The sequence below is a fragment of the Equus quagga genome, chromosome 7 (assembly GCF_021613505.1).
Source record: "Equus quagga isolate Etosha38 chromosome 7, UCLA_HA_Equagga_1.0, whole genome shotgun sequence".
Lineage (NCBI taxonomy): Eukaryota > Metazoa > Chordata > Mammalia > Perissodactyla > Equidae > Equus > Equus quagga.
Window position 1 is genome coordinate 8165714 of NC_060273.1, and position 21121 is coordinate 8186834.

The 21121-nt window shown below is 43.1% G+C and overlaps 1 protein-coding gene across 1 annotated transcript in view; it reads right to left on the reverse strand.

The window, feature by feature from the left end:
- GRIN2A (glutamate ionotropic receptor NMDA type subunit 2A) overlaps window positions 1-21121 on the reverse strand; it is a 359148-nt gene that overhangs the window by 106001 nt on the left and 232026 nt on the right. The window contains exon 4 of the mRNA XM_046668114.1: window positions 2598-2712. Within this exon, the coding sequence (XP_046524070.1) occupies window positions 2598-2712 (115 nt within the window). The remainder of the gene's footprint in view (window positions 1-2597; window positions 2713-21121) is intronic.

A 21121-nucleotide genomic window follows, 5' to 3' on the forward strand; every position in this document is an offset into this window, starting at 1 on the left:
TTCATTTTATAACAGTGTCTGTACTTGGGCAAAAGTTTTAAATTCTGATGGAGTCCAGTTTATTATTTTTACTGTATGCTTAATGCCTTTTGCCTTCTGCTTTCTCAGATCACAAAAATATCTTCCTATATTTTCTTCTAGAAGTTTATAGTTTTAGTTTTTACATTCAAGTCTGAAATTTATTTTAAGTTAGTTTTTGTATATAGTGTGAGCTACAGGTCAAGGTCTATTTCTTTTTTCCACAGATATCCAGTTGATCAAGCACCATTTATTAAAAAGACTTTCCTTTCCCCCATTGTCACAATTATTCCAAAAAAATCATTTGAATGTATGTTTGTGGATCTACTTTCATTATTTCATCATTATACAAGATGTTAGTTATAGGGTTTTCATAGATAATCTTTCTCAGATCAAAAAGTCTCCTTTCTTTATCATGAACGAATATTAGATTTTTTTTCAAATGCTTTTTCTGCATCTATTGAGATAACTACACAATTTTCTCCTCTATTAGGTTAATACGATAAATTACATTAATATACTTTTTGAATGTTAAACCAATCTTGAATTCCTAGGATAAACCCCACTTATCCATAATGTATTTCTTTTAATATATTGCTGGATTATGATTACTAACATATTGAAAAACTCTGTGTAGATTGGTATTATCTCTTTCTAAAATGTTTGACAGAATTCACAGTGAAGCCCTGTAGGCCAGGAGTTTTTCTTGTTTTTTAAACGGGAAAGTTTTTAGTTGTGAATTCAATTTCTTAGCAAATTTAGAGATACTCAGATTGTCTATTTCCTTTTGTGTCAGTTTTGGAAGCTTGTGGTTTTTCAAGAAATCTGGCCATTTTATCTACATTGTTGAATTTGTTGGCATAAATTTTTTTATCATTTTCATGTCCATAACGTCTGTGGTGATTTCCCCTCTTGCATTTTCAGTACTGGTTAGTGGTAGCTGTGTTTTCTCTCTTTTGTATGATCACTCTTGCTGGGAATCACGAATTTAGTAATCTTTTCAAAGAACTAGCCTTTGGCTTTGTTGATTTTCTCTATGCTCTGTGTTCTACTTTGTTGATTTTTACTCTTATATTTATTATTTTCTTCTTTCTACTTCATTTGGATTTACTTCACTCTTTTTTTCATAGCTTCTTAATGTAGAAGGGTAAATCATTGACTTTACATTTTCCTTGATTTTTTTATCATAAGCATTTAAAGCCGTGAATTTCCCTCTTAGCAAGTCTTCAGCTTTATTCTTAAAATTTTAATACGTTGTGTTTTCACTGCCATCCCATTCAAAATATTTTCTAACATCTTCCTGATTTCTTCTTTGACCCACAGGTTATTTAGAAGGGCGCTACCTAATTTCCAAACATCTGGGGATTTTCTAGATATATTTTTATTATTAATTTTTATTTTAATGCTCTTGTAGTCAAAGAACACATCCTGCATTATCTCAGTCCTTTGAAATATATTGAGACTTGTTTTACGCTCTGGAATAGAGTCTACTTTGGTGAATTTTCCAAGTGCACTTGAAGGAATGTGTATTCTGCAGCTGTCGGATGTAGCGTGCAAAATCTCAAAAGCTCCCCCTTCAGCTCTCCCTTCGAGGAATCTGTCACTGACCCCCTCAAAGTCAACGATTCTGTTTGCACAATATTCTCTTCTGATGCAGTTAACTAGAGCCGTGGCTCCCACACTCCATCCCGGAACTTCCTACCCCAAGGATCTCTCAGCCTCCGTCTGATGCGCCAAGTGAAGACACTTCAAGCTGCTGAAGTAGTTCAGGGGCCATTCACTGCTTGTCAAAAAAGACAAGACAGCAACCTAGGCTTCGCTTAAGGTCTCTTTTATTCCTGTCTCATGCGATATTGTGGCCACTAATTTGAGAGCTGAATTATGGGGGAAGAGAGAGTACAAGTGGCCCAGATATTGTCACTGTCTGCATGGGATCATCTATAACTCCCCCGTGAAGACTCCTGCCTCTGACCCAGGAGATGGCTTGTGTGAGACGTGAGATGATTTTTTTCCTGCAGTTATTTTTTATATTTTTAATAGTTAATATGTATGTACTAGAAAATGTGCTTTATGAGAAATATAACCTCTCTCTCCAACCTATGATTTACAGATATGGTACACTTTAGTTTTGGAAATTAGTTGATTTAAAGGAATAGACTAAGTAAATGAAAATGCAAGAGGTTCGTCCTATGGCAAAATATGTCAACGCAATACAGGACTATGAGGGTGAAGCAAACTGGTATGATCGCTGCTATATAGTCAACATTTGCTACTGCAAGGATGTGAACCAAACTCCAGTCTTTAAATTATCCTAAGTCCTTCAAGGACCTTTCCTACCGGGATCTGAGAGCCTGACCTAGAGAACAGCACACAATTACCACCGTTCGTCCACGGAAAGCATTCCAACTGCACCTTACAATCTTTGCTCTGCCTTGTTCCTAGAAAGGTCTGCCCCTGGCCCTGGGATGGGATCTGGAGCAGCTCAAAGGGAAATGTTTCGGGAAAAGGAGTAATTTGAGCCCCTTTGTTGACCACGCTGCCCTCTTTCCCCTGCATTCCGCACGCAGAGGGGTGCTCACCTTTTCCCATTCTCGATCCTTGTTCAGCACGATCACCACCAGCCTGGGGTGTACCTGGTAGCCTTCCTCCGTGAAGGACAAGTCTTTGCCATCCCAAGTCACATTGACCATAAATCTAGAGAGGAAGAGAGAAAGACAAGTTTTTAGGGCAGAATTAAAGAGGTAAACTAAAGAATGGATGCCACCCACCAGCAGTGTAACACTGGAAAAGCGTAAATCTACACAGCATCACTCATCACAAGCAGCCTCTGCTGCGGGAGGGTTAGTACCCATGCAGGCACTGCTAGTCGACTGTGCACTCTTTTCCATGAGCCTGTTCTCACTCTCAGAATCCCCAGTCTTGTCTAGGCGTTAGCAATTGACTGCAACCAGCATACGGGATGGAACTTTTCCGTCCTGTCTTTGTTCAAATAATCTTCTTACAGGAAGACCTTAAAGCATGTTCTATTATGTTTTAACAAGCTTCCCTAAAGGAAACTGCTTGCTTATAAACCACCTGGTCTACGGCTTCAAAGAAACACTATCCCATCCATTCATTATTCATTCAACTAATATTTCTGAAATATTCGCTACATGCCAAGACTCAGCTAGCTGGTTGGGGATAAATAAGGAAACAGCCATGATTCTTGCCCTCGTGAAGCTTATAGTCTAAAACAGAAGACAGGCATTAATTGATTAATCACAGAGCTATGACAAGTGCTACAATTCAGAGGTGGGTGTGCTATGTGAAAATGAAACAGGGGTCGGGCAAGGCTTCTGTAAAAAAGTGCAGCTTGACCTGAATGGTGAACCAGGATTAACAAGGTAAGAAAAGACATGACCATGTTCCTGGTAAACAGGAGGCATGTGCAAAGGCCCTGTGGTAATACATATGAGGGACTGACCGTAAATCAGCAAGGCTGACACAGAGAGAGGGGAATGTGAAATGTGATGTGGCTGAGAAGGTGAATAGGGGCAGATGGTGCAAAGCTTTTCATGTTGAGGAATTTCGTATTTGTTTTAAAACAATAGGTAGACGTTGAAGGTTTTAATCCAGGGGACAATATAATCAGACTTTTCTTGTATAGTATGACCTGAAGGCTGGGTAGAGAACGGTTGGAGAGCGGATATAGGGGGGCTGCTTGCAGTGCTTTCATTATCCAGGTGAGAGGTCATGTTGGCTTTGTTCCTGCTGTGGCCTCAAAAGAGAAGAAAGAGGAAAAGCAGCAGCAACGAACGGGACCAAGTGGAGAAATATTTAGCAGGTATTTAGTGATGGGTTCGAAGTGGGGGTGAGGGAGAGAGAGGCATCAAGGACGATGACTCAGTCTTACCTAATCTTACACAGTCTTGTGCAATCTGCCTTATACAACATCCATGCAGTCAACTTTGGGCGCAGGTATTTCCATTGCAGGTGACGGCTGTCTGCCTCACAATACCCTACCTCCACCAGTCCTCGAAGCCACCTCGCCTGTAGTCAGGCTGGACACAGATGGGGAGGCGAGGCAGAGCTCATCTCCCAGGATTTGGGGGCGAGGGTCTCCAGGGGTCCTCATCCCCTTGCAACTTGAGAAAAACTAATGTTGTTGAAGACTTTCAAGAAAACATACCCCTTAGCAGATGCCCAATAAATACACTATGTGGAATTGAAGTGTTCCAAGACTTCCCCAGAAAGACTGGGTATCCAGAAGCCATAGCATGTTCTTGCTTTATATTCCTTCAACACCAAAAGCAGCTGAAGAAATAAAATATTAAGGAGGAGGACTAGACTACAAAAAAATTCCAAAAGGAGAGATTGGCCTGACTGGTCACATGTCCGCCCCTGGGCCTGACTGTGTTGTGTCGGGGAGAATGAGGTCTCTGGGGACAAGGCGAAAAAAAACGGAGAGAGGCAAAGAACAGTATTGTGTATCCACTCAATGAACTATTTGAGTCACTAAAAATCATGTTTTGGAAGACAAGTTAATAGCATGGAGAAAATGCTCGCTATTTAATGTTAAACAAGCAGAAAAGAGGAGAAAAATAGGGCTGGTCTCTGCATAGAAGCATTACAGGTACTCTTTATTTTCTTTTGCGTATCTTTGCATTTTCCAAATTTTCTGCAAATACTTATTTTTTAACAAAAATACTGTTTGTTAAAAACCACAAAAATAAAACACTGCTATTCCAGAAGAAGCAAGGAGTAACCACTATTCTGTTTGGTGCATTTGAGGTATCTCAGGCATTTCCTAGAGAGGTATTTTATTGATTCAACTATTTACTGAATGCCTATGTATCAGGCCTTATGATGAGTCCCCTAGACACAGAAATAAAACACATACAGTGTCTGTCCACTCTCTTACCCACATTCTTACAATTCGTCGACAGACACATAAACAATGGCAGCACAGAGAATGCCACTTGAACATCGACGGGCCGTAAATGTGAGAAGTTGTGAGAACGCAGAGGAACGGCTCTATCTCCACCTGAGGGATTTAGGGAGGACTTCCTGGGGAATCTTGAAGAGGGAAGGGGTTGAGGAGAGCTGGGAGAAAAGGATTCTGAGCAGAGGAAGCATCTTGAGTCAAGGAGAGCCCGCAAGGGGAGTGACACAGGCTGGGAGAAGCAGGATAAAGCTGAGCGGGATTTGTCTGGAGAAGATCCCTGAAGCCAGATCATAAGGGACCTCGTATGACACCCTAAAAGGTTTAGATTTTATTCAGAAAGCCCTGGAGTTCCATGAAAGGTTTTCAGAAGAGGAGCGATGCACTCTGATTTGTTGTCATTGGAAGCAGAAGTAACAATGTTTCTTTGCGTTTGAAGACAACGTCAACATTTTTGTTTATGGCTAAAAAAAAGTCGCTATTAAGACAATTGGAACTTTTTTTTCTGTTGCTTCTTTCCTCTGATGCCTCCTGGCTGGTGTTTGATGAGCTAAATGGATGCAGCCCAGACAGGCACATCTAAGGAGGTTCCACTCACATTCCTTTACTGAGACTCTTGAGAAGATATTTGCATGGACTAGGGTTAGAGGAGGACTGAATTTTGGTCAAATTCCTCATTACCAACCAGCTTTTAAAGTAATTAGTTGGGGCCGAAATCAAGCTGCTTATATTTTTCAAGTCGACTTTTTGGTTTTGCTCCCCATGGTTATTTTTAGTCTTCTCACATCGTCTGGCACACTGTAGGGGTGCACTTAATGTTTGGTGGTTGAGTATGTTGACAGATCCCCACCAGAAGTGTCATCTATCCATTCACCAATACATCTGTCCATCCATCTGTCAATACATCCATCCATCCATTCATCCAACAGACATGCTTGAGTACCTACTATGTGTCATGCCCCACACCAAGAACTATGCTAGAAAAATGACACGAAAATAGCCAAACATTTCAGTTTTCAAGGCTTTAGAGAGGCACACAAATAATTGCAGTAAAGAACAGTAAGTGTGAAATTAGAGGTAGGTACCAAGTAGGTTGGTGAAGAACACGAGGAATGGAGTGCCCAGTTCTAGTGTGGAGGCAGGGCTGAAGTCAGGAAACCAAGTGGGAGATGTTTGGGTTGTGTTGGAAGGAAGAGTAAGAGTTGGCCAGGTGAATGGCCAGGGGAAAGGAGGGAGATGCTGCATGGAGGAAACTGCAAAGCCAAAGGCACAGAACTGTGAAACACCCTGATGGAACTCTGTTCATGGAATTTCTACAGAACAATTGCAGACAAAGACCACCAGTGCATGGCCTTCATCTGGGCTAGTAGAAAATCCGTTAGCAAGTCCCTCTGTATCTGCTTCCCAAAACTCAGTTAGACCAGCCAAATCAGTGAGGTATTTCTTTTTAATTATTGAATCCAATGAGCTTTCAAGCCAGGTTTTAATGATCCAACACTCTGGGATGAATAGAGTTCAGGTCGGATCAACCTAATGCCCCAAATGTGGGTGAAACTGAAAATTTTAGTCAATTATCAAGAGGTTTGGAAATATCCAGTGTGTTAGGTGTTTGGAAAAGGCAGGCCAGAGAACAAATGTTTGGGTATGACATAGACATGTGACGCCAGGAGGAGCCATACACGGGGTTACGTCGCGTGAACCGAACACCACAGTCACCATTTCAATAAGGAAGCCGACGTGTGCTGCTGAGACCCAGGTCTTTGGAGTTGTCAGTCGAATTTACTTAAATCTCGTTCTTTAATTTCCCATCTCCATCTCCTCCGCTCATTCCCTTGTCTCCCATTTTGTAGTGAAATCAGATGGAATTACCAGGGTGATTATTTACACGCAATCACTCCTCTTCAGATTATATGGAGATCCTCATGCTCCAGATTTTTCTGTGTTCCTTTAAGATTCAATATTCTGGACCAATGAGTCCATACACTCAATGTTAATAATGTCTCTTTCTTTTTTATTTTTTCCATTAAGAGTCTTCAGTACCTTGGAAGGGGGAAAAAAAAACTCTAACAGAAACTTTTGCTGAGCAGTAATTTCATTATGAAATTGGCAGGGAGCAAGGACCTATTACCTTCGATTTCCCCATCCAATTTCTAGGAAAGGGAGTCTGTATTTCCTCAGGATTTCTTCCCATCTAAACTTGCTCCAGAGCAAACTTATCTACCTAGGGAAATACCATTATACGCCCCATTGCTTGGTCCCCATTAACACCTGCTGGGCACTTGTATTAAACAGTAAAAGCTCACCATTTTGTTTCTCTCTCAAAAATTGATTATAAACTTTTAGTGCCCAGATAAAAGATCAGAAATTCTGGCTGCTGCTAAGCTTCACATTACACCTTCAATCTTTCCATCAGGAGCAATAAACACACAAAAGCCTGCTGGTGAAATATAGAAGGGCGGGGGGCTCTCATGGTTCACAGAGGGTCCACTTCTGTTATCATCATCCATCGACGGTAAATGCCAGGTAGTTGTTTTTTTTATTGTCAGTGACATACACAACACTCAGCCAGAAAATATGAAAATTATGTGACACACATACAAGCTTCCTTTGGTATCTATAGTCCTAGGTGTTTGAAGCTGAAGTCCAGGTGAAAGGAACATTTCTCTACTGCTTGTATTTTGTGCCTTATGAATAGCTGATATATGGGGATCAGAAATAACACTGAAAACTAAATAGGCGTCGGGGCTAGCCCAGAGGCGTAGCAGTTAAGTTTGCATGTTCCACGTCAGGGGCCCGGGGTTTGCAGGTTTGGATCCTAGGCGTGGACTTATGTACCACTCCTCAAGCCATGCTGTGGTGGTGTACCACATAAAAATGTGGGGCCAATTTTCCTCACCAAAAAAAAAAAAAAAAAGGTAGGCTTTTTTCCCTATATTATGAGTGCAAAGAAATTGGGCCAGAATTGTCAAGTTCTCTGTAGTCCTGCGCCATCTAATATGGTGGCCACCAACTACAGGTGGCTTCAAGTGTTGAGCACTTCAAGTGCGGTTAGTCTGAATGGAGATGCACCACAAGGGCCCAAGATACCCTGGATCTTGAAGACTTTGTATAAAAAAATAGTGGGAAAGACTCATGGACAAATTGATATTGATTTCATATTGAAATATTTTAGACACATTGGGTGAAATAAAATGTATTATTAAAACAAATTTCATCTGCTTCTTTTCACTAGTTTAACGTGCTGCCAGAAGATTCCAGATTACGTGAGGCTGGCATTATATTTCTATGCGAGAGCTGTTCTGGGCTGTCCTTGCTTTGTTTGTCTGTTTGTTTTAACCAGTAGATTGTATGCATCGTGAAGGCAGGGACCTCACTGGCCTTGTTTCGTATTGTTTTCTAGTGCCAAACAGCACCTGGCAGAGAGCCGGTGCTGAATAAATACGTGGAGATGAATAAAAGAACGAATTGCTGTGTCTCCATGGTGGATGACGCACCAGGATCAAAGCCTGGCTCTGCCACTCCCTGGCTGTATCACCTTGGGCAGCATATTTAAAATGCTCTGAGCCTTCATTTCTTTCTTTCCTTCTCTGTAAAAATGGATCGGGTTAAGCCGTTAGGAACTAGCCATGACGGTTTCATGTAGTTTAACCTAACAGATACCTAACCCCCAGGTCTAGGGGCAGGACCAGCAACAATGGACATAAAATGCCCAGCAAGATGCCTGGTATACAGCTGTTGCCTAATAAATAGTAGTTAATTTCATATGTAAATTTCCCATGCGTTTTTTACTATGTTTCCACCCTGTCATATTTTCTACCCTGCCCCAAATGCAACCTGGTATTTTTAAAGCCATGCTCATCACAGCCATTCTCATTACCAGGGTCCCCCTGTCCTTCTATGAAACGCCAATCTGGGGTCGGCCCAGTGGCGTAGTGGTTAGGTTCATGCACTCAGCTTCAGTTGCCCCAGGTTTGTGGGTTTGGCCACTGGGTGCGAACCTACATACTGCTCATCAAGCCATGCTGTGGCAGCATCCCACACACAGAAATAGAGGAAGACTGGCACAGATGTTAGCTCAGGGCCAATCTTCTTTACCAAAAAAAACCCCCATATACGGGCTGGATATGCTCCTTAACTATTGCTTTCATGTCTCATTCCTCCAGATTTCTATTTTCTCCCTTTTGCCTTACAGTCATAAGTCTCCTTTAACTTCCCAAATCTGATTTTCGGAAATGTTCCCTAGACATATTTATTATTCACTATTTCCCTTCAGACTTTAATTCTCTTACCGCTTCATAAATGCCACCATAACCCGGTTAGAGTTTCTCAATTTTCAGTTAATTTTCCATCTGCTTTGCCATTTCCCACGTTTCCAGGCCTTGTCTGGAATCTCACTATCCCTTAAAATGCCTCCTGGAACTGCTTTGGGTGTCACGGTTTTTTCGTTTGTCATTTAATTTACATGTTTTTGAAAACAGAGTCACTGTTTTCTTTAACCTCCTTTCAGTTCTCAAGACGCTCGCATTTTTACAACGTTTCTGCTCTTTCCAGCTTTCTCTGGGTGGTTTGAAATCCCTTTGACTGTGCTGTCTGTCTCAGCACCCTCTTATCCTCCATTAACCACTCCCTTCTGGGCATGAATCCTCGCCTCTCTTGAGAGCAAACTCCTGGTGCCTTTACCCGTTTTCAATTCCCAACCCCTGCACCGCCCCTTGCCCAGATACCCTTGCACCACGGTTTCTTTCCAGCAAGTGTCTTCATGAATGCACCTTCCTCTTTGCCCCGTGCTCAATTGCATACCCTCATTGGTGGCTTCCCTTTTCCCCTGAATGATCCCCAAAGGTGTGACCACAGAGCTAAAGCTTAAATGTCAAGACAGAAATGCAATAACTCCAGCACACAGATCTGCATATTCCAGGCCAGTGCCATCCAAAATGAGCTCAGAAACTACAGCATAGAGAAAAAGAAAAAAAAAAACTGGGTTTAAAAAAAAAAGAAGAGGGGAGTATTTATTCTTTCAACTCAAATTCTATTGTGGCCATTAAAAAAAAAATAATGTTAGTTGCCTTGGCTGAGTGATACTAAATTTTTAAAAATTAGAGCAGGAGATGCTAACTTCCACAAAGGGGGGGATCTTAGTCTGTTTTGATCACTGCGATTCTAAAGCAACTAGCATCTTGCAGGAAGAGCTTAAAGGTATTTGTCGAATAAATGAACAAATGAATGGGCAGACATAGGCCTCCAGGCTCTTGTTCATTAAATGCTGATTTCCTGTGCAACAACTTCGGGAGGGGATTCTGGAAGACAACTGCTTAGTTCTGGAATCAGACGGCCTGACTCAGAATGCAGATCTGTTGCTTTCCATATCAGGTAAGTATCCCAAATTCTCAGAGCATCCATTTCCTCTTCTGTAAAAGCGACGTTTTAATAGTGACGTCGCTGCATAATTATAGAGATTAAATTAGATGAAATTTAATGAGACAAGGTATGTAATGTGGCCAGAAGAGTGTGTGACATATAATAAATGATGGTAGCAGGAATAGCAGTAATGGTTACAGTTTTAAATAATTATCTTTTCTCCTCCTAAAATTTGAGATTAAAGGGCTTTCTTTCAGATGCAGGAGGATCCTTTTGGCTGCTAATCCCAGTGCCCCAAGGGAGCCAATGTGCCCTCGAGGCCCCTCCCTCAGGGAAGGAGAAGGAATGAATCTGATGGCTCAGAGCCCACAGTACCCCTGGACCAGGCTATGGTATGAGGGCAGTGACCCAGGTGACAGCCTGCCTTTCACGTCTCCTGGGCTTCCTGTCTCTATTTGGTAGTACACCCGAGCCAGAGGTGACATTTTGGGGACATGCCCCACATGTTGTCTTTGGGAATCCAACCTCTGAGTCTAAAACTTGCAGTAAGTAAGTTAGGACAAAGCTTTCTCTGTAAATATGGCCATTCCCTTCCCGCCCCAGATGGTATCTCTGAACCAGTTGGCCAAAGGTCTACACTGGCAACAGGACACAGAGCACAGAGTCTAAGATGCCTGTCCTCATTCTACGTTAGCAGAAGTTACTGGAAGCCTCAGTGTCCATTAATAAAGTGGTTCTTGGAATGCCACTCTGCTCTTGTCCCTTACATGCATGGTTCTCTCAGGAACCTGGGCGGTGGGGGAGGGGGGTGGGGGGGGGTCTGAAAATTCTTGAAATTCTGGATAGTCTCCTATAACACTATCAAAACAGCACCAAATATACCACCACTAACCTTTAATGACTCTGCTCACCTAACCGTTTAGATGAGGAACTGGCTGGCACGGGGGTTAATGGAACCATCCCACGTAATGAGCATCTATTCCGAGAGAGCCAAAAAAAGTAGGTAATGGGACAAGCAGCTCCTGAGCTCACTCAGTCACCTGCGTCTATGCTGCCAAATTACTCGGGATCTCAAAGACGCAGATGTACGTGGATGTTGTCTTCTCACCTTCGCATCCCCCGAAAATAGGTGGAATGAGATGATGTGGATCAGCTCAAAGCGCAATTTTATCCAGGAATTTCCGGATATCCCCATACTGGAATACGGGCCCCATGAGAATGGAGGATTTGTTTATTTTATTCTCCTCTGTATTCCCCTTCCAGAACCTGGAACAGTTTCTGGCATAGAGGAGATGCTCAACCCTATTTATTAAAGGAAGGACAGGTCTCAGTTCTCTGCCATGTTATCTCACCCTCCACAATGAGCTCTATTATCTGTCCAGTGGGCGTCCACCTGTGCTGGGGGATCAGCGGGCATCCGGCGAGGGAACTCGAAGGCAGAGGAGAAAGCTTGGACGTGAAGCCAATGGGTCTCTCAGATTCCCACCGTGCTTGAATCTTTAATATATTGTACTTCCTTATAAATTATTATTGGAAAAAAATATTCGACTGCTTAGATCAGTCGATTAAGCAAACAAGCCAGAAAAAAGTTAAGAAACTCGTTTCTCCATGCTGCCGCCCGGCTCGAACCCTGGTCTTCACCCCAGGAGACCTGGGGGCTTGTGACCTCCCTGGATATGAGTAATAACAACCACTTAGAGAAAGGGACTAAGATGTATCTCGCACCCAATGCGTGTTCAATGTTGTGCCAGATACTTTCCGTATGTTCCCTGAATTTTCACCCTGAGAACTAAGTGCGGATTTTCCCATTTCACAGAGAAAGAAGAAGAGGCTCAGAAGATTTTATGATGATTTTATGATGGTACCAAAGTCACCCTGTGACAGACACTTCTGGTTGTCCATCAGTGTCCTCTCTCCTCTTCTGCCTTAGTAATAGAAACACCCATTTTCAGCTGGGCACATAGCCTTCTATAATAAAGTTTACATTTCCCAGCCTTCCTTGTAGCTAGGCATGGCCATGTGACTATGTTCTAGCCAACTGGAAGAGAGAATATATGTGTATAACTTATAGGGAGTATCTTATAGGGAGAGGAAAAGCGCTTCTTTGCTCCTTGCTCCTGGCTGCAGTGCAGACATGATGGCTGGAGCACTAGCAACCCTATTGGACTATGAGGTAGAAGCCACTGGCTGAAGGTGGCAGAGCCACAAGGCAAACGGAGGCTGAGTTCCTGACACCACGGAACACCACACAACCCCTGGACTACCTCTGGACTTCTTTTACAGGAGAGAGAATTCAATGCCTATCTTGTTTGAGCCACTTATATGTTTTGGGCTTGCTGTTATTTGAAAATAAAATTAATCCCAGCTGGTTTAAGTGGTAGAGTGACTATTTGAAACAAAACAAATTCCAAGCCCTCTGAATTAAGCTGCATCTGCTCCCAGTTAGCCTCTCTGCACCTCATTTAACCTTCTCTGAAAAATGTGGGTGTGGTACCACATACGCCTCCGTTTCCCGCCAGCTCTGCAGCATTTGATCCAGTCTCCCGATTTCTCTCCCAATACACACTGTATTTGGTCTTATCCCCGTCTCTTAGTATACGTTGTTCCTCTCACCCTGAATGCCTTCCTATCTCATCATCTTCAATCTAAACGCAATACTTTTGTCAGGGGGAATAGAGAGAATGAGGCTGATTCCAAGCTCACTTTCTTCCACGTGGCCTCTCCTCGTAATCTTTCCTTTTCTTGGTTCACTGTAATCCACACCTCGTGTTACAGCCCTTAGCCGTACATTGTCTCCTACTGTTCCCTCAGGATGTCACAATCACAGATTTGCTCTCACCAGAAGCACAGATCAGGTCCTGGCTCCAGTCAGTCTTGTTTATCTAGCACCATGCTGTCGGGCACAGCCTGCTCAACATTCAACTGACTTGATTCGAAAAGGAGCGCATTAATCTTCACCTCGGGACCACGTTTTTCCCAGTTAACACCAACCACAGGACTGAGTGGCGAGGCCGAGCCAGGCCACATGTCTTTGTCCACACGGTTTTCTGGAGCCATAATTCCTCCTTTCCGTCCCCTACGTTATATTTATTGGCCACCCTTCAAGAGCATCTCAAATAACACCTCCCCCACGTAGTCTCCCCTGATTCCTCCAAACCAGGTAAGCCCTCTCCTAACTGTCAATGCTTATTTTTCATGCAGAAGGCGCCTCTCAGAGTACACCTTCCTTATTTATGGGTAGTCCCAACCACTTGGAGGAAATTTTTAAAAGACACCTTTCTGCAGAGTCTTGCGATGGTTAATTTTCTGTGATTGGGCTATGAGACGCCTCGAGAGCTGGCAAAACATTATTTCTCCGTGTGTCAGTGAGGGTGTCTCTGGAAGGGATTAGCATTTGAATCAGTAGATTGAGAAAAGAACACAGCCCTCATCAGTGTGGGTGGGCACCATCCAATCTGTTGAGGGTCTGAACAGAAGAAAAAAGCAGAGGGAGGGAGAATTTGCTCTCACTGCTTGAGCTCAGACATCCATTTTCTCCCGCCCTCGGACATGAGTGCTCCGGGTTCTTGGATCTCTGGACTCAGTCTGGGACTCACACCATTATCCCCTAATTCTTGGCCTTTGGGTTTGGGCTGGAACAACACCACTGGCTTTCCCGGGCCTCCAGCTTGCAGATAGCAAACTGTGGGACTTCTCAGCCTGCATCCCCATGTGACCCAATCCTTCATAATAAGTCTCTTTCTGTATTTCTGTATCTCGATACATCTTACTGGTTCTGTTTCTCTGGAGGACCCTGACTAACACAACCCAATACTACCATCTGCCAGAAGAGCTGTGAAAATAAAATGCAAATCCGTGAGGAATGTGATGCCAAGGGAGACGCCTGGACTTGTGTTATTTGTAACCTGCCCAACTTGATCACCTCTGCTAGATCATAAACTCCTGAGGACAAGAGTTCATAACCCAGTGCTCTGAACTCTGGGAATATTGTCAGGTAGAGAGAAAAGCAGATTTGGGGACAGAAAAGCTGGAGTTGAGTTTTCAATCCACCCTTATTGGCCCTGTATCCTTAAGCAATCACCTGAGTCCTCTGAGATTCGGCTCGTTCCCGCGTCAATATGGGCAACACCACTGTCTCAGTCTACTCAGCTGCTGTAACAAGCTACTGGGTGGCTTAAATAACAAACACTTTTTTCTCGCAGTTCTGGGACATGGAAGTCCAAGATGAAGCCCTGGCCGATGTGAGAGACGGCTTCCCTGTTTACAAACAGCCCTCTTCTCTCTGTGTCCTCACGTGGCAGAGACAGACGATCTCAAGTCCCTTCCTCCTCTTATAAGGGCACAAATCCCATCACGACAGCCCTCATGACCTCGTCGAACGCTACTTACCTCCCAAAGACCCCACCTCTGAATAGCATCACACTGGGGAGCAGAGTTTCGACATGTGAATTTCGGGAGGACACAAGCAACCACACAGCGTAATTGAGAAGTTTCCTGGTGACAGTGCTGAGACTTAGACCAGGGCCTCTAATAAACACATTTCTTGATTGACAGCCATAAGTAGGGTGAACAACTACCCCAGTTTTCCCAGAACTGAGGGGTTTCCTGGGGCATGCAACATTCAGTGTTAAAACTAGGACCGTAAGTGATGACCATAAATCAAGAGTTTGGTCCACTAAGCAAGCTCTCAAGTGAACATCTATTGAAATGATTCAAATCCATTTCTTAGAAACACATCAATTTAAACAAATATTAATTGACTACCTACTATATGACAGCAACATGCAAGAGATAAGATGGTAGGTACAAAATTTGTGGTCCTTTCTCCAAAGTCTTTAGAGTTTAGCAGAAAAAAATTACCGTTATTGGGGAATAATTATAAAACATAAATAACTACAATAAATGATAGTATATTTGCGACCAAAGTCCCTGACGCTATAAAAGTGTTAGCAGGGGACCTAACCTATCGGGATACTGGTTAATCTTGCATTACTTCATTTCTGCCTGCTTTTCTTCACGGCAAACACCAAGCTGAGTCCTCAGGAGGAGAACTCATGCTTTCCAGGAAGCATCAACGACAGAAATGGGCCACATGCAAGATTCTGGAGAGTGGTGAAAATCCCATCCAGAGGCATTCAAATTTATTTAAAAATAACACCCTCAATGAAATAAAACACATCTGCTGACCACTCGTTTGAACTCTGTTCTAAACACAAACTTAATATTCATGTTCCTTCCCCTAGCAAAAACCTGGGCTTCCTTCTACGCCAGTAGAGTTCACAGGATTACTTCCCTTGTAGGGTGGGTTATTGACATATAATAAGCCCTTTCTTTGGAAAAAGCAACACTTATGTACATCTGAACATCATTCTTCCCCCCAGCCACAAAAAATAGATCTGGGGTCAGGGGGTGCGTCTTCCCAAGCTGGATCCATCAGACTATCTGTCCTAGGAATCTGAAACTTAACAGATGAGACAGAGACCAGGAATTTCGATCTGGACCAAGGTAATGGTGACTTTCCTCCATCAATGAATGTTATGTCATCTTCCGTCCTTTCTAAACCTTGGCTGCCCAAGTTTGATTTTTTAAGATGCCCCAGTAAAGTCCCAATATATTTTCTATCATTCCTTCTTCCTACCTCTTTTGTTTAAATTAATCTAATCAGAGCTAATTTCTGTTACTTATTACCAAAATAACTTATGTAATACTCATTTTGCTCCTGCCTGGACTCAGAACACCTCGCCTGGTCTCCAGATTCCCTGTACGTCATCCCCACGCTCACATGAAGCCCACCTGCCAGATAAACATTCCTAAACTCGGTTCTGATTATGTTCAGTTCTGCTCAAAAACCTGAAATGCCTCCCTATTGTCCAGAAATAAAATCCATTACTCTTTAGCCAAGTTTAACTTTCAACCTTACCTCCTAAAACTGTTCTTTATGGATCCTTCATTGGAGCAAATCCAGACAACTCACAGTGTCCTTGCGATTTCCCGCTTCTTGGCTTTTGTTCCTACCCTGTGTTCCACTGGGAAGGCAGTAATCACTGTTGTTTCTGGCTATTTCCATTTCCTGATAATAGATTTTCTCCTTCCTGGCCAACAGGAGGATCTCTGCCCACACTGATTGGTTCAGAAATGGTCACATGGCTCGAGCTCATCCAATCGGATTCCTTCTCTGGGAATTTTCTGTTGTAGAGGGGATAATGTCTCTCTTGATTTAAGGAGATACAGTGACAAAAGTATGGGAATCCACATTCATTTTAGGTGATGCTCTTCCCCATCTCATGGTGGCAAACAATGAGCCGAAAGAGAGAGAAACACGAAAGAGAGAGAGAGAGAGAGAGAGAGAGAGAGAAGGAGAGATCTGAAGACATCATTTGAGTCTGGATCTAGATATGCCAGACAACAAGGATACTCCATCCTTTTCCAGTTGAATGGAGCGATAAATTCTTTTGTTTCCATTTTTGCTTAAGTGATTGAGAATTGATTTCCCATCAGTTAAAGTCACAAAAATCTCAACTAAGACAAAGATTTTTCCCCCCTAAATAGTCACATGTTCAGACTCTCCAGAACCGAGCACAAGGGTTCACCTCTTCCCAAAAGGCTCACGGAGCTTCCAGTCTCCACTCCCTCCTCGGAACCTCCATCGCTTCCCCTGCACCTCCCTTTCTACCTTATTATTACAGAGTTTTCCACACACACACATCAGCTCCTTTGCTGGAGGGTAAACTCCTGGGGAACAGAGACAGTGTCTGAGTTATTGCCGCATGCCCCCCACACCGCACACAGCGTCCAGCATATGGTAGGTGATCAGTGGCCATTTGCTGAATGAACAGGAGCAGATTTTCATCTGGCCAGAGCTGGAGTCCTCGGCAGCGTGGAGAATGTCCCATTGTGCTGGATGACACCTCAGAACCATCAGAACAGAGTTAAATATGTCCCGGCCTAAATAGCAGTCCAAGTGCTGCCCACTCTCCTAATGAAACTTGACAGCCCTGTGTAAATTCAGCAGCAATAACGCTTCACATCCTGCCACGGATTTCTGCAGTGGACATGTGTCCCCCAGAAGACTCAGCTTTGCAGTCCCTGACACTGCCCCGATATTCATATCTTTGCCCATAATTGCTACATCACTCTCCTGGTGGGGAAGAAAATGATGTATTTACTGCCTAAGGTGCAAAGAACTGCCAGATCAAGGAGGGACTGCTTTCTAGTCTTTTCTGTCTAAATGATAGGAAGAATATAGCTTTTTTTTTTTTTTCCAAAACTCCTCTTCCTGTTTGTTTTCTCAAGAGCTTTGAAGGGTTTAATGTTATGACCACAGGGAATAGTTGTGGGGAGAGCAGGAAGAAGAAAAAGAGGAAACAAAAGAGTAGGAAGGAGAAAAGGAAGAGAAGGAAAAGCCAGGGGAAGGGAGAAAGACAGACACATAAGAGAGTAGAGAGAGAAGCGTGGAAATGGAGGGTGATGTCTTCTCACCCTCGGATAACAAAACAAAATGGAGTCTGAAGCAGAGCGGGGCCCTCCAGGAAAGCTGGAAAGGACTATGTGGGAGGAGATCCTCACGTCAGTGGGATGAGAGCGAAAGAGAGCAGCAAGATGGAGCGAGTCCAGAGCTGGTCAGCAGCAAGCAGGAAGGGGAAGGGCGAGAGGAGGTCCCAAGCTGTGTGGTCTGGCATCAAGCCCTCCCTGGTGACATTGGAAAAGTAGGTCAGTTTCAGAGCTGGCTGGGGGATGAATGGTCCCCACCAGAGGTAGGAAGTGAGGCTGCTGAGTGAGAGGTTGACCTAAGCACAGGGCCTGAGAGATGAGATGCTTCCCTGGTGCAACTGGAAGAATGGAAGCCAATTCTAGACAGTCATGTCCAATGGACCTTTCCCCAGCGATGGAAATGCCACATATCTGTGACGTCCAATATGGTAGCCGCTCGTCACCTGTAGCTACTGAGCACTGGAAACGTGGATAGTGTGACTGAGGAACTGAATTTTTCCATTTCACTTCATTTTAATTAATTTAAATTCAAATAGCCACATATGGCTAGTGGCTGCCCTACCGGACAGCTTAAGTCTAGGAGAGTGTGCGTCATGTTCAAGAAGGAACTGATCACCAAGAGGAACCAAAAGGCTGCTTTCTGAAAAGTCGTCGATGTACTTCAGTCGGTACACAGATGGATGCATTTAGATGGTGCATGGGTTAACTTTATTTTTAGATTTAAATTGGTTTCTTTTCATGTATATTTGGAAAATGGAACTAGCGTACCAAACCCATTATTTCACAGATAGCATTGCTCAGGAAGAAACTATAGTGGAATTTTATAACTCTAAAAAAGTAAATCGATGTAAATAAAAAGCATTATGTGTAAAATATCACAGAGGGTTTACAGATATGACAAAAAGTAACGAACATATTTCACATAAATGGAATCACACAATATGTGGCCTTTTGTGTCTGGCTTCTTCCACTTGGTGCGTTTTCAAGGTTCGTCCATGTGGGAGCCTGTGTTAGCATTTCACTCCTTTATGGCTGAAGCATTTGCCGTCGGATGGATATACCTAGTAAGTCTATCCATTCATCTGTCGGTAGATGTGGAGTGGTTCACACGTTTTGGGTTTTGTGAATGGTGCTGCTATGACTATTCATGGACTGTTTTTGTTTGAATACCTGTCTTTAATTCTTTGGGGTATTTAACCAAGTGTGGAATGGTTTAGGCTTACGAATAAGTTCTGGGACTAGATAGTGGTGATGGTTGCACAACATCGTGAATATACTTACTGCCACTGAATTATACAGTTTAAAATGGCAAATTTTATGTTAAACTGTATTGAACCACAATGAAAAGGCATTTTTTAAAAAAAACGTAATGAAGAAAGTAAGTAGATGGTTGAACAGAGACTGAACTAATTCAAATGATGCAACAAGTAGTCTAAATTGGCATATGAGCTTCATCAGGGATCCCAGAGGTTTCTAGATTCAACCTTCTACCCCAAAATCATTTCTACAACATCTCTGGCAGAAAGGGGAGGCAAGGCACCAAAAGCAAAAATAAACAAGTGGGACCACATCAAACTAAAGAGATTCTGCACAGCAAGGAAAAAATCAACAAAATGAAGACGCAAACTATAGAAGGGGAGAGAAATCTTTGCAAACCATATATGAGATAAAGGGTTAATATCCAAAATAGATGAGAAACTCACACAACACAATAGCACAAAGACTAATAATCTGATTAAGAAATGGGCAAAGGACTTGAATAGACGTTTTTCCAAAGCAGACATAGAAACTGCCAACAGGTACATAAAACGGTGCTCAACATCGCTAATATCAGGGAAATGCAAATCAAAACCACAGTGAGATACCACCTCACCCCTGTTAGAATGGCTATTATCAAAAAGATAAGAGAGAACTGTTGGTGAAGATGTGGAGGAAAGGGAACCCTGGTGCACTGTTGGTGGGAATGGAAATTGGTGCAGCAATCCCACTTCTGGGTGTATATCTGAAGGGAAGGAAAAGAGGATATCGAAGAGATGTCTGCACTCCCATGTTCATTGCAGCATTAGTCACAATAGCCAAGACATGGAAACAACCTAAGTGTCCGACTACAGATGAATGGATAAAGAAAATGTGAGGGACCAGCCCAGTGGTGCAGCAGTTAAGTGGGCACGTTCCGCTTTGGTGGCCAAGGGTTCACCGGTTCAGATTCCGGGTGCTGACATGGCACCACTTGGCAAGCCATGCTGTGGTAGGAGTCCCACAGATAAAGTGGAGGGAGATGGGCATGGAGTTAGCTCAGGACCAGTCTTACTCAGCAAAAAGGAGGATTGGCAGCGGATGTTAGCTCAGAGCTAATCTTCCTCAAAAAAAAAAAAAAAGGAAATGTGAGACACACACACACGCACACACAAACACACAACGGAACATTATTCAGCCATAAAAAAGAATGAAATCCTTCCATTTGTGACAACACGGGTGGACCTTGAGGGCACTATGCTCAGAGAAATAAGTCAGACAGAGGAAGACAAATGCCATATGATCCCACTTATTTGTGAGATCTAAAAACAAAAACAAAAACAAAGAAATGAGCTCATAGATACAGAGAACAAATTGGTGGCTGCCCAAGGCAGCGGGGAGGGGAGAGGAGGGTTAGGGGTCGGATGAAATGAGTGAAAGGGATCAAAAGGTACAAACTTCCAGGTATGAAATAACCAGTCCTGGAGATGCAATGTACAGCATGGTGACGATCGCTAATAACACTGTATTGCATATTTGAAAGCTGCTAAGAGGGTAAATCTTCAAAGTCCTCACCATGAGAAAAAATATTTGTAACTATAGATCATAACGGATGTTAACTAGACTTATGGTGAGCATTCTGTAATATATACAAATATTGGACCCTTACATTGTACACCTGAAGCTAATATAATGTTATATTTTAATTATACTTTAAAAAAATACTCATCTCATAGGGCTGCTGTGAGTATTAAATGAGTGACACTGTTTGTAGTGACTGAAGAATAAACATTAGTTATCACAATAGCTGTGCCGTTCAGCAAAAATGCACGGGAAGACTCTAGGGCAGAGAAATCAATGGACTCGAATGTCTCCACATAGGAGGGTGTTAAGGTTATTTATCTAAACTGACAGAACTCCCTCCCTCCACATTTGACTCCACCCACATTGCAGAACCCCTTCCTGACGGACAGCTGCCCTTCGGTTGGGAGGGTTCCAGTGTCTGAGGGATAGCCCCACTCCCTCAGAGGGTCCCCTTCACTGACAGCTCAAAGAGGTTAGCAAAGACTTCCTTCCGCTGAGTCAGAATTATTTCCT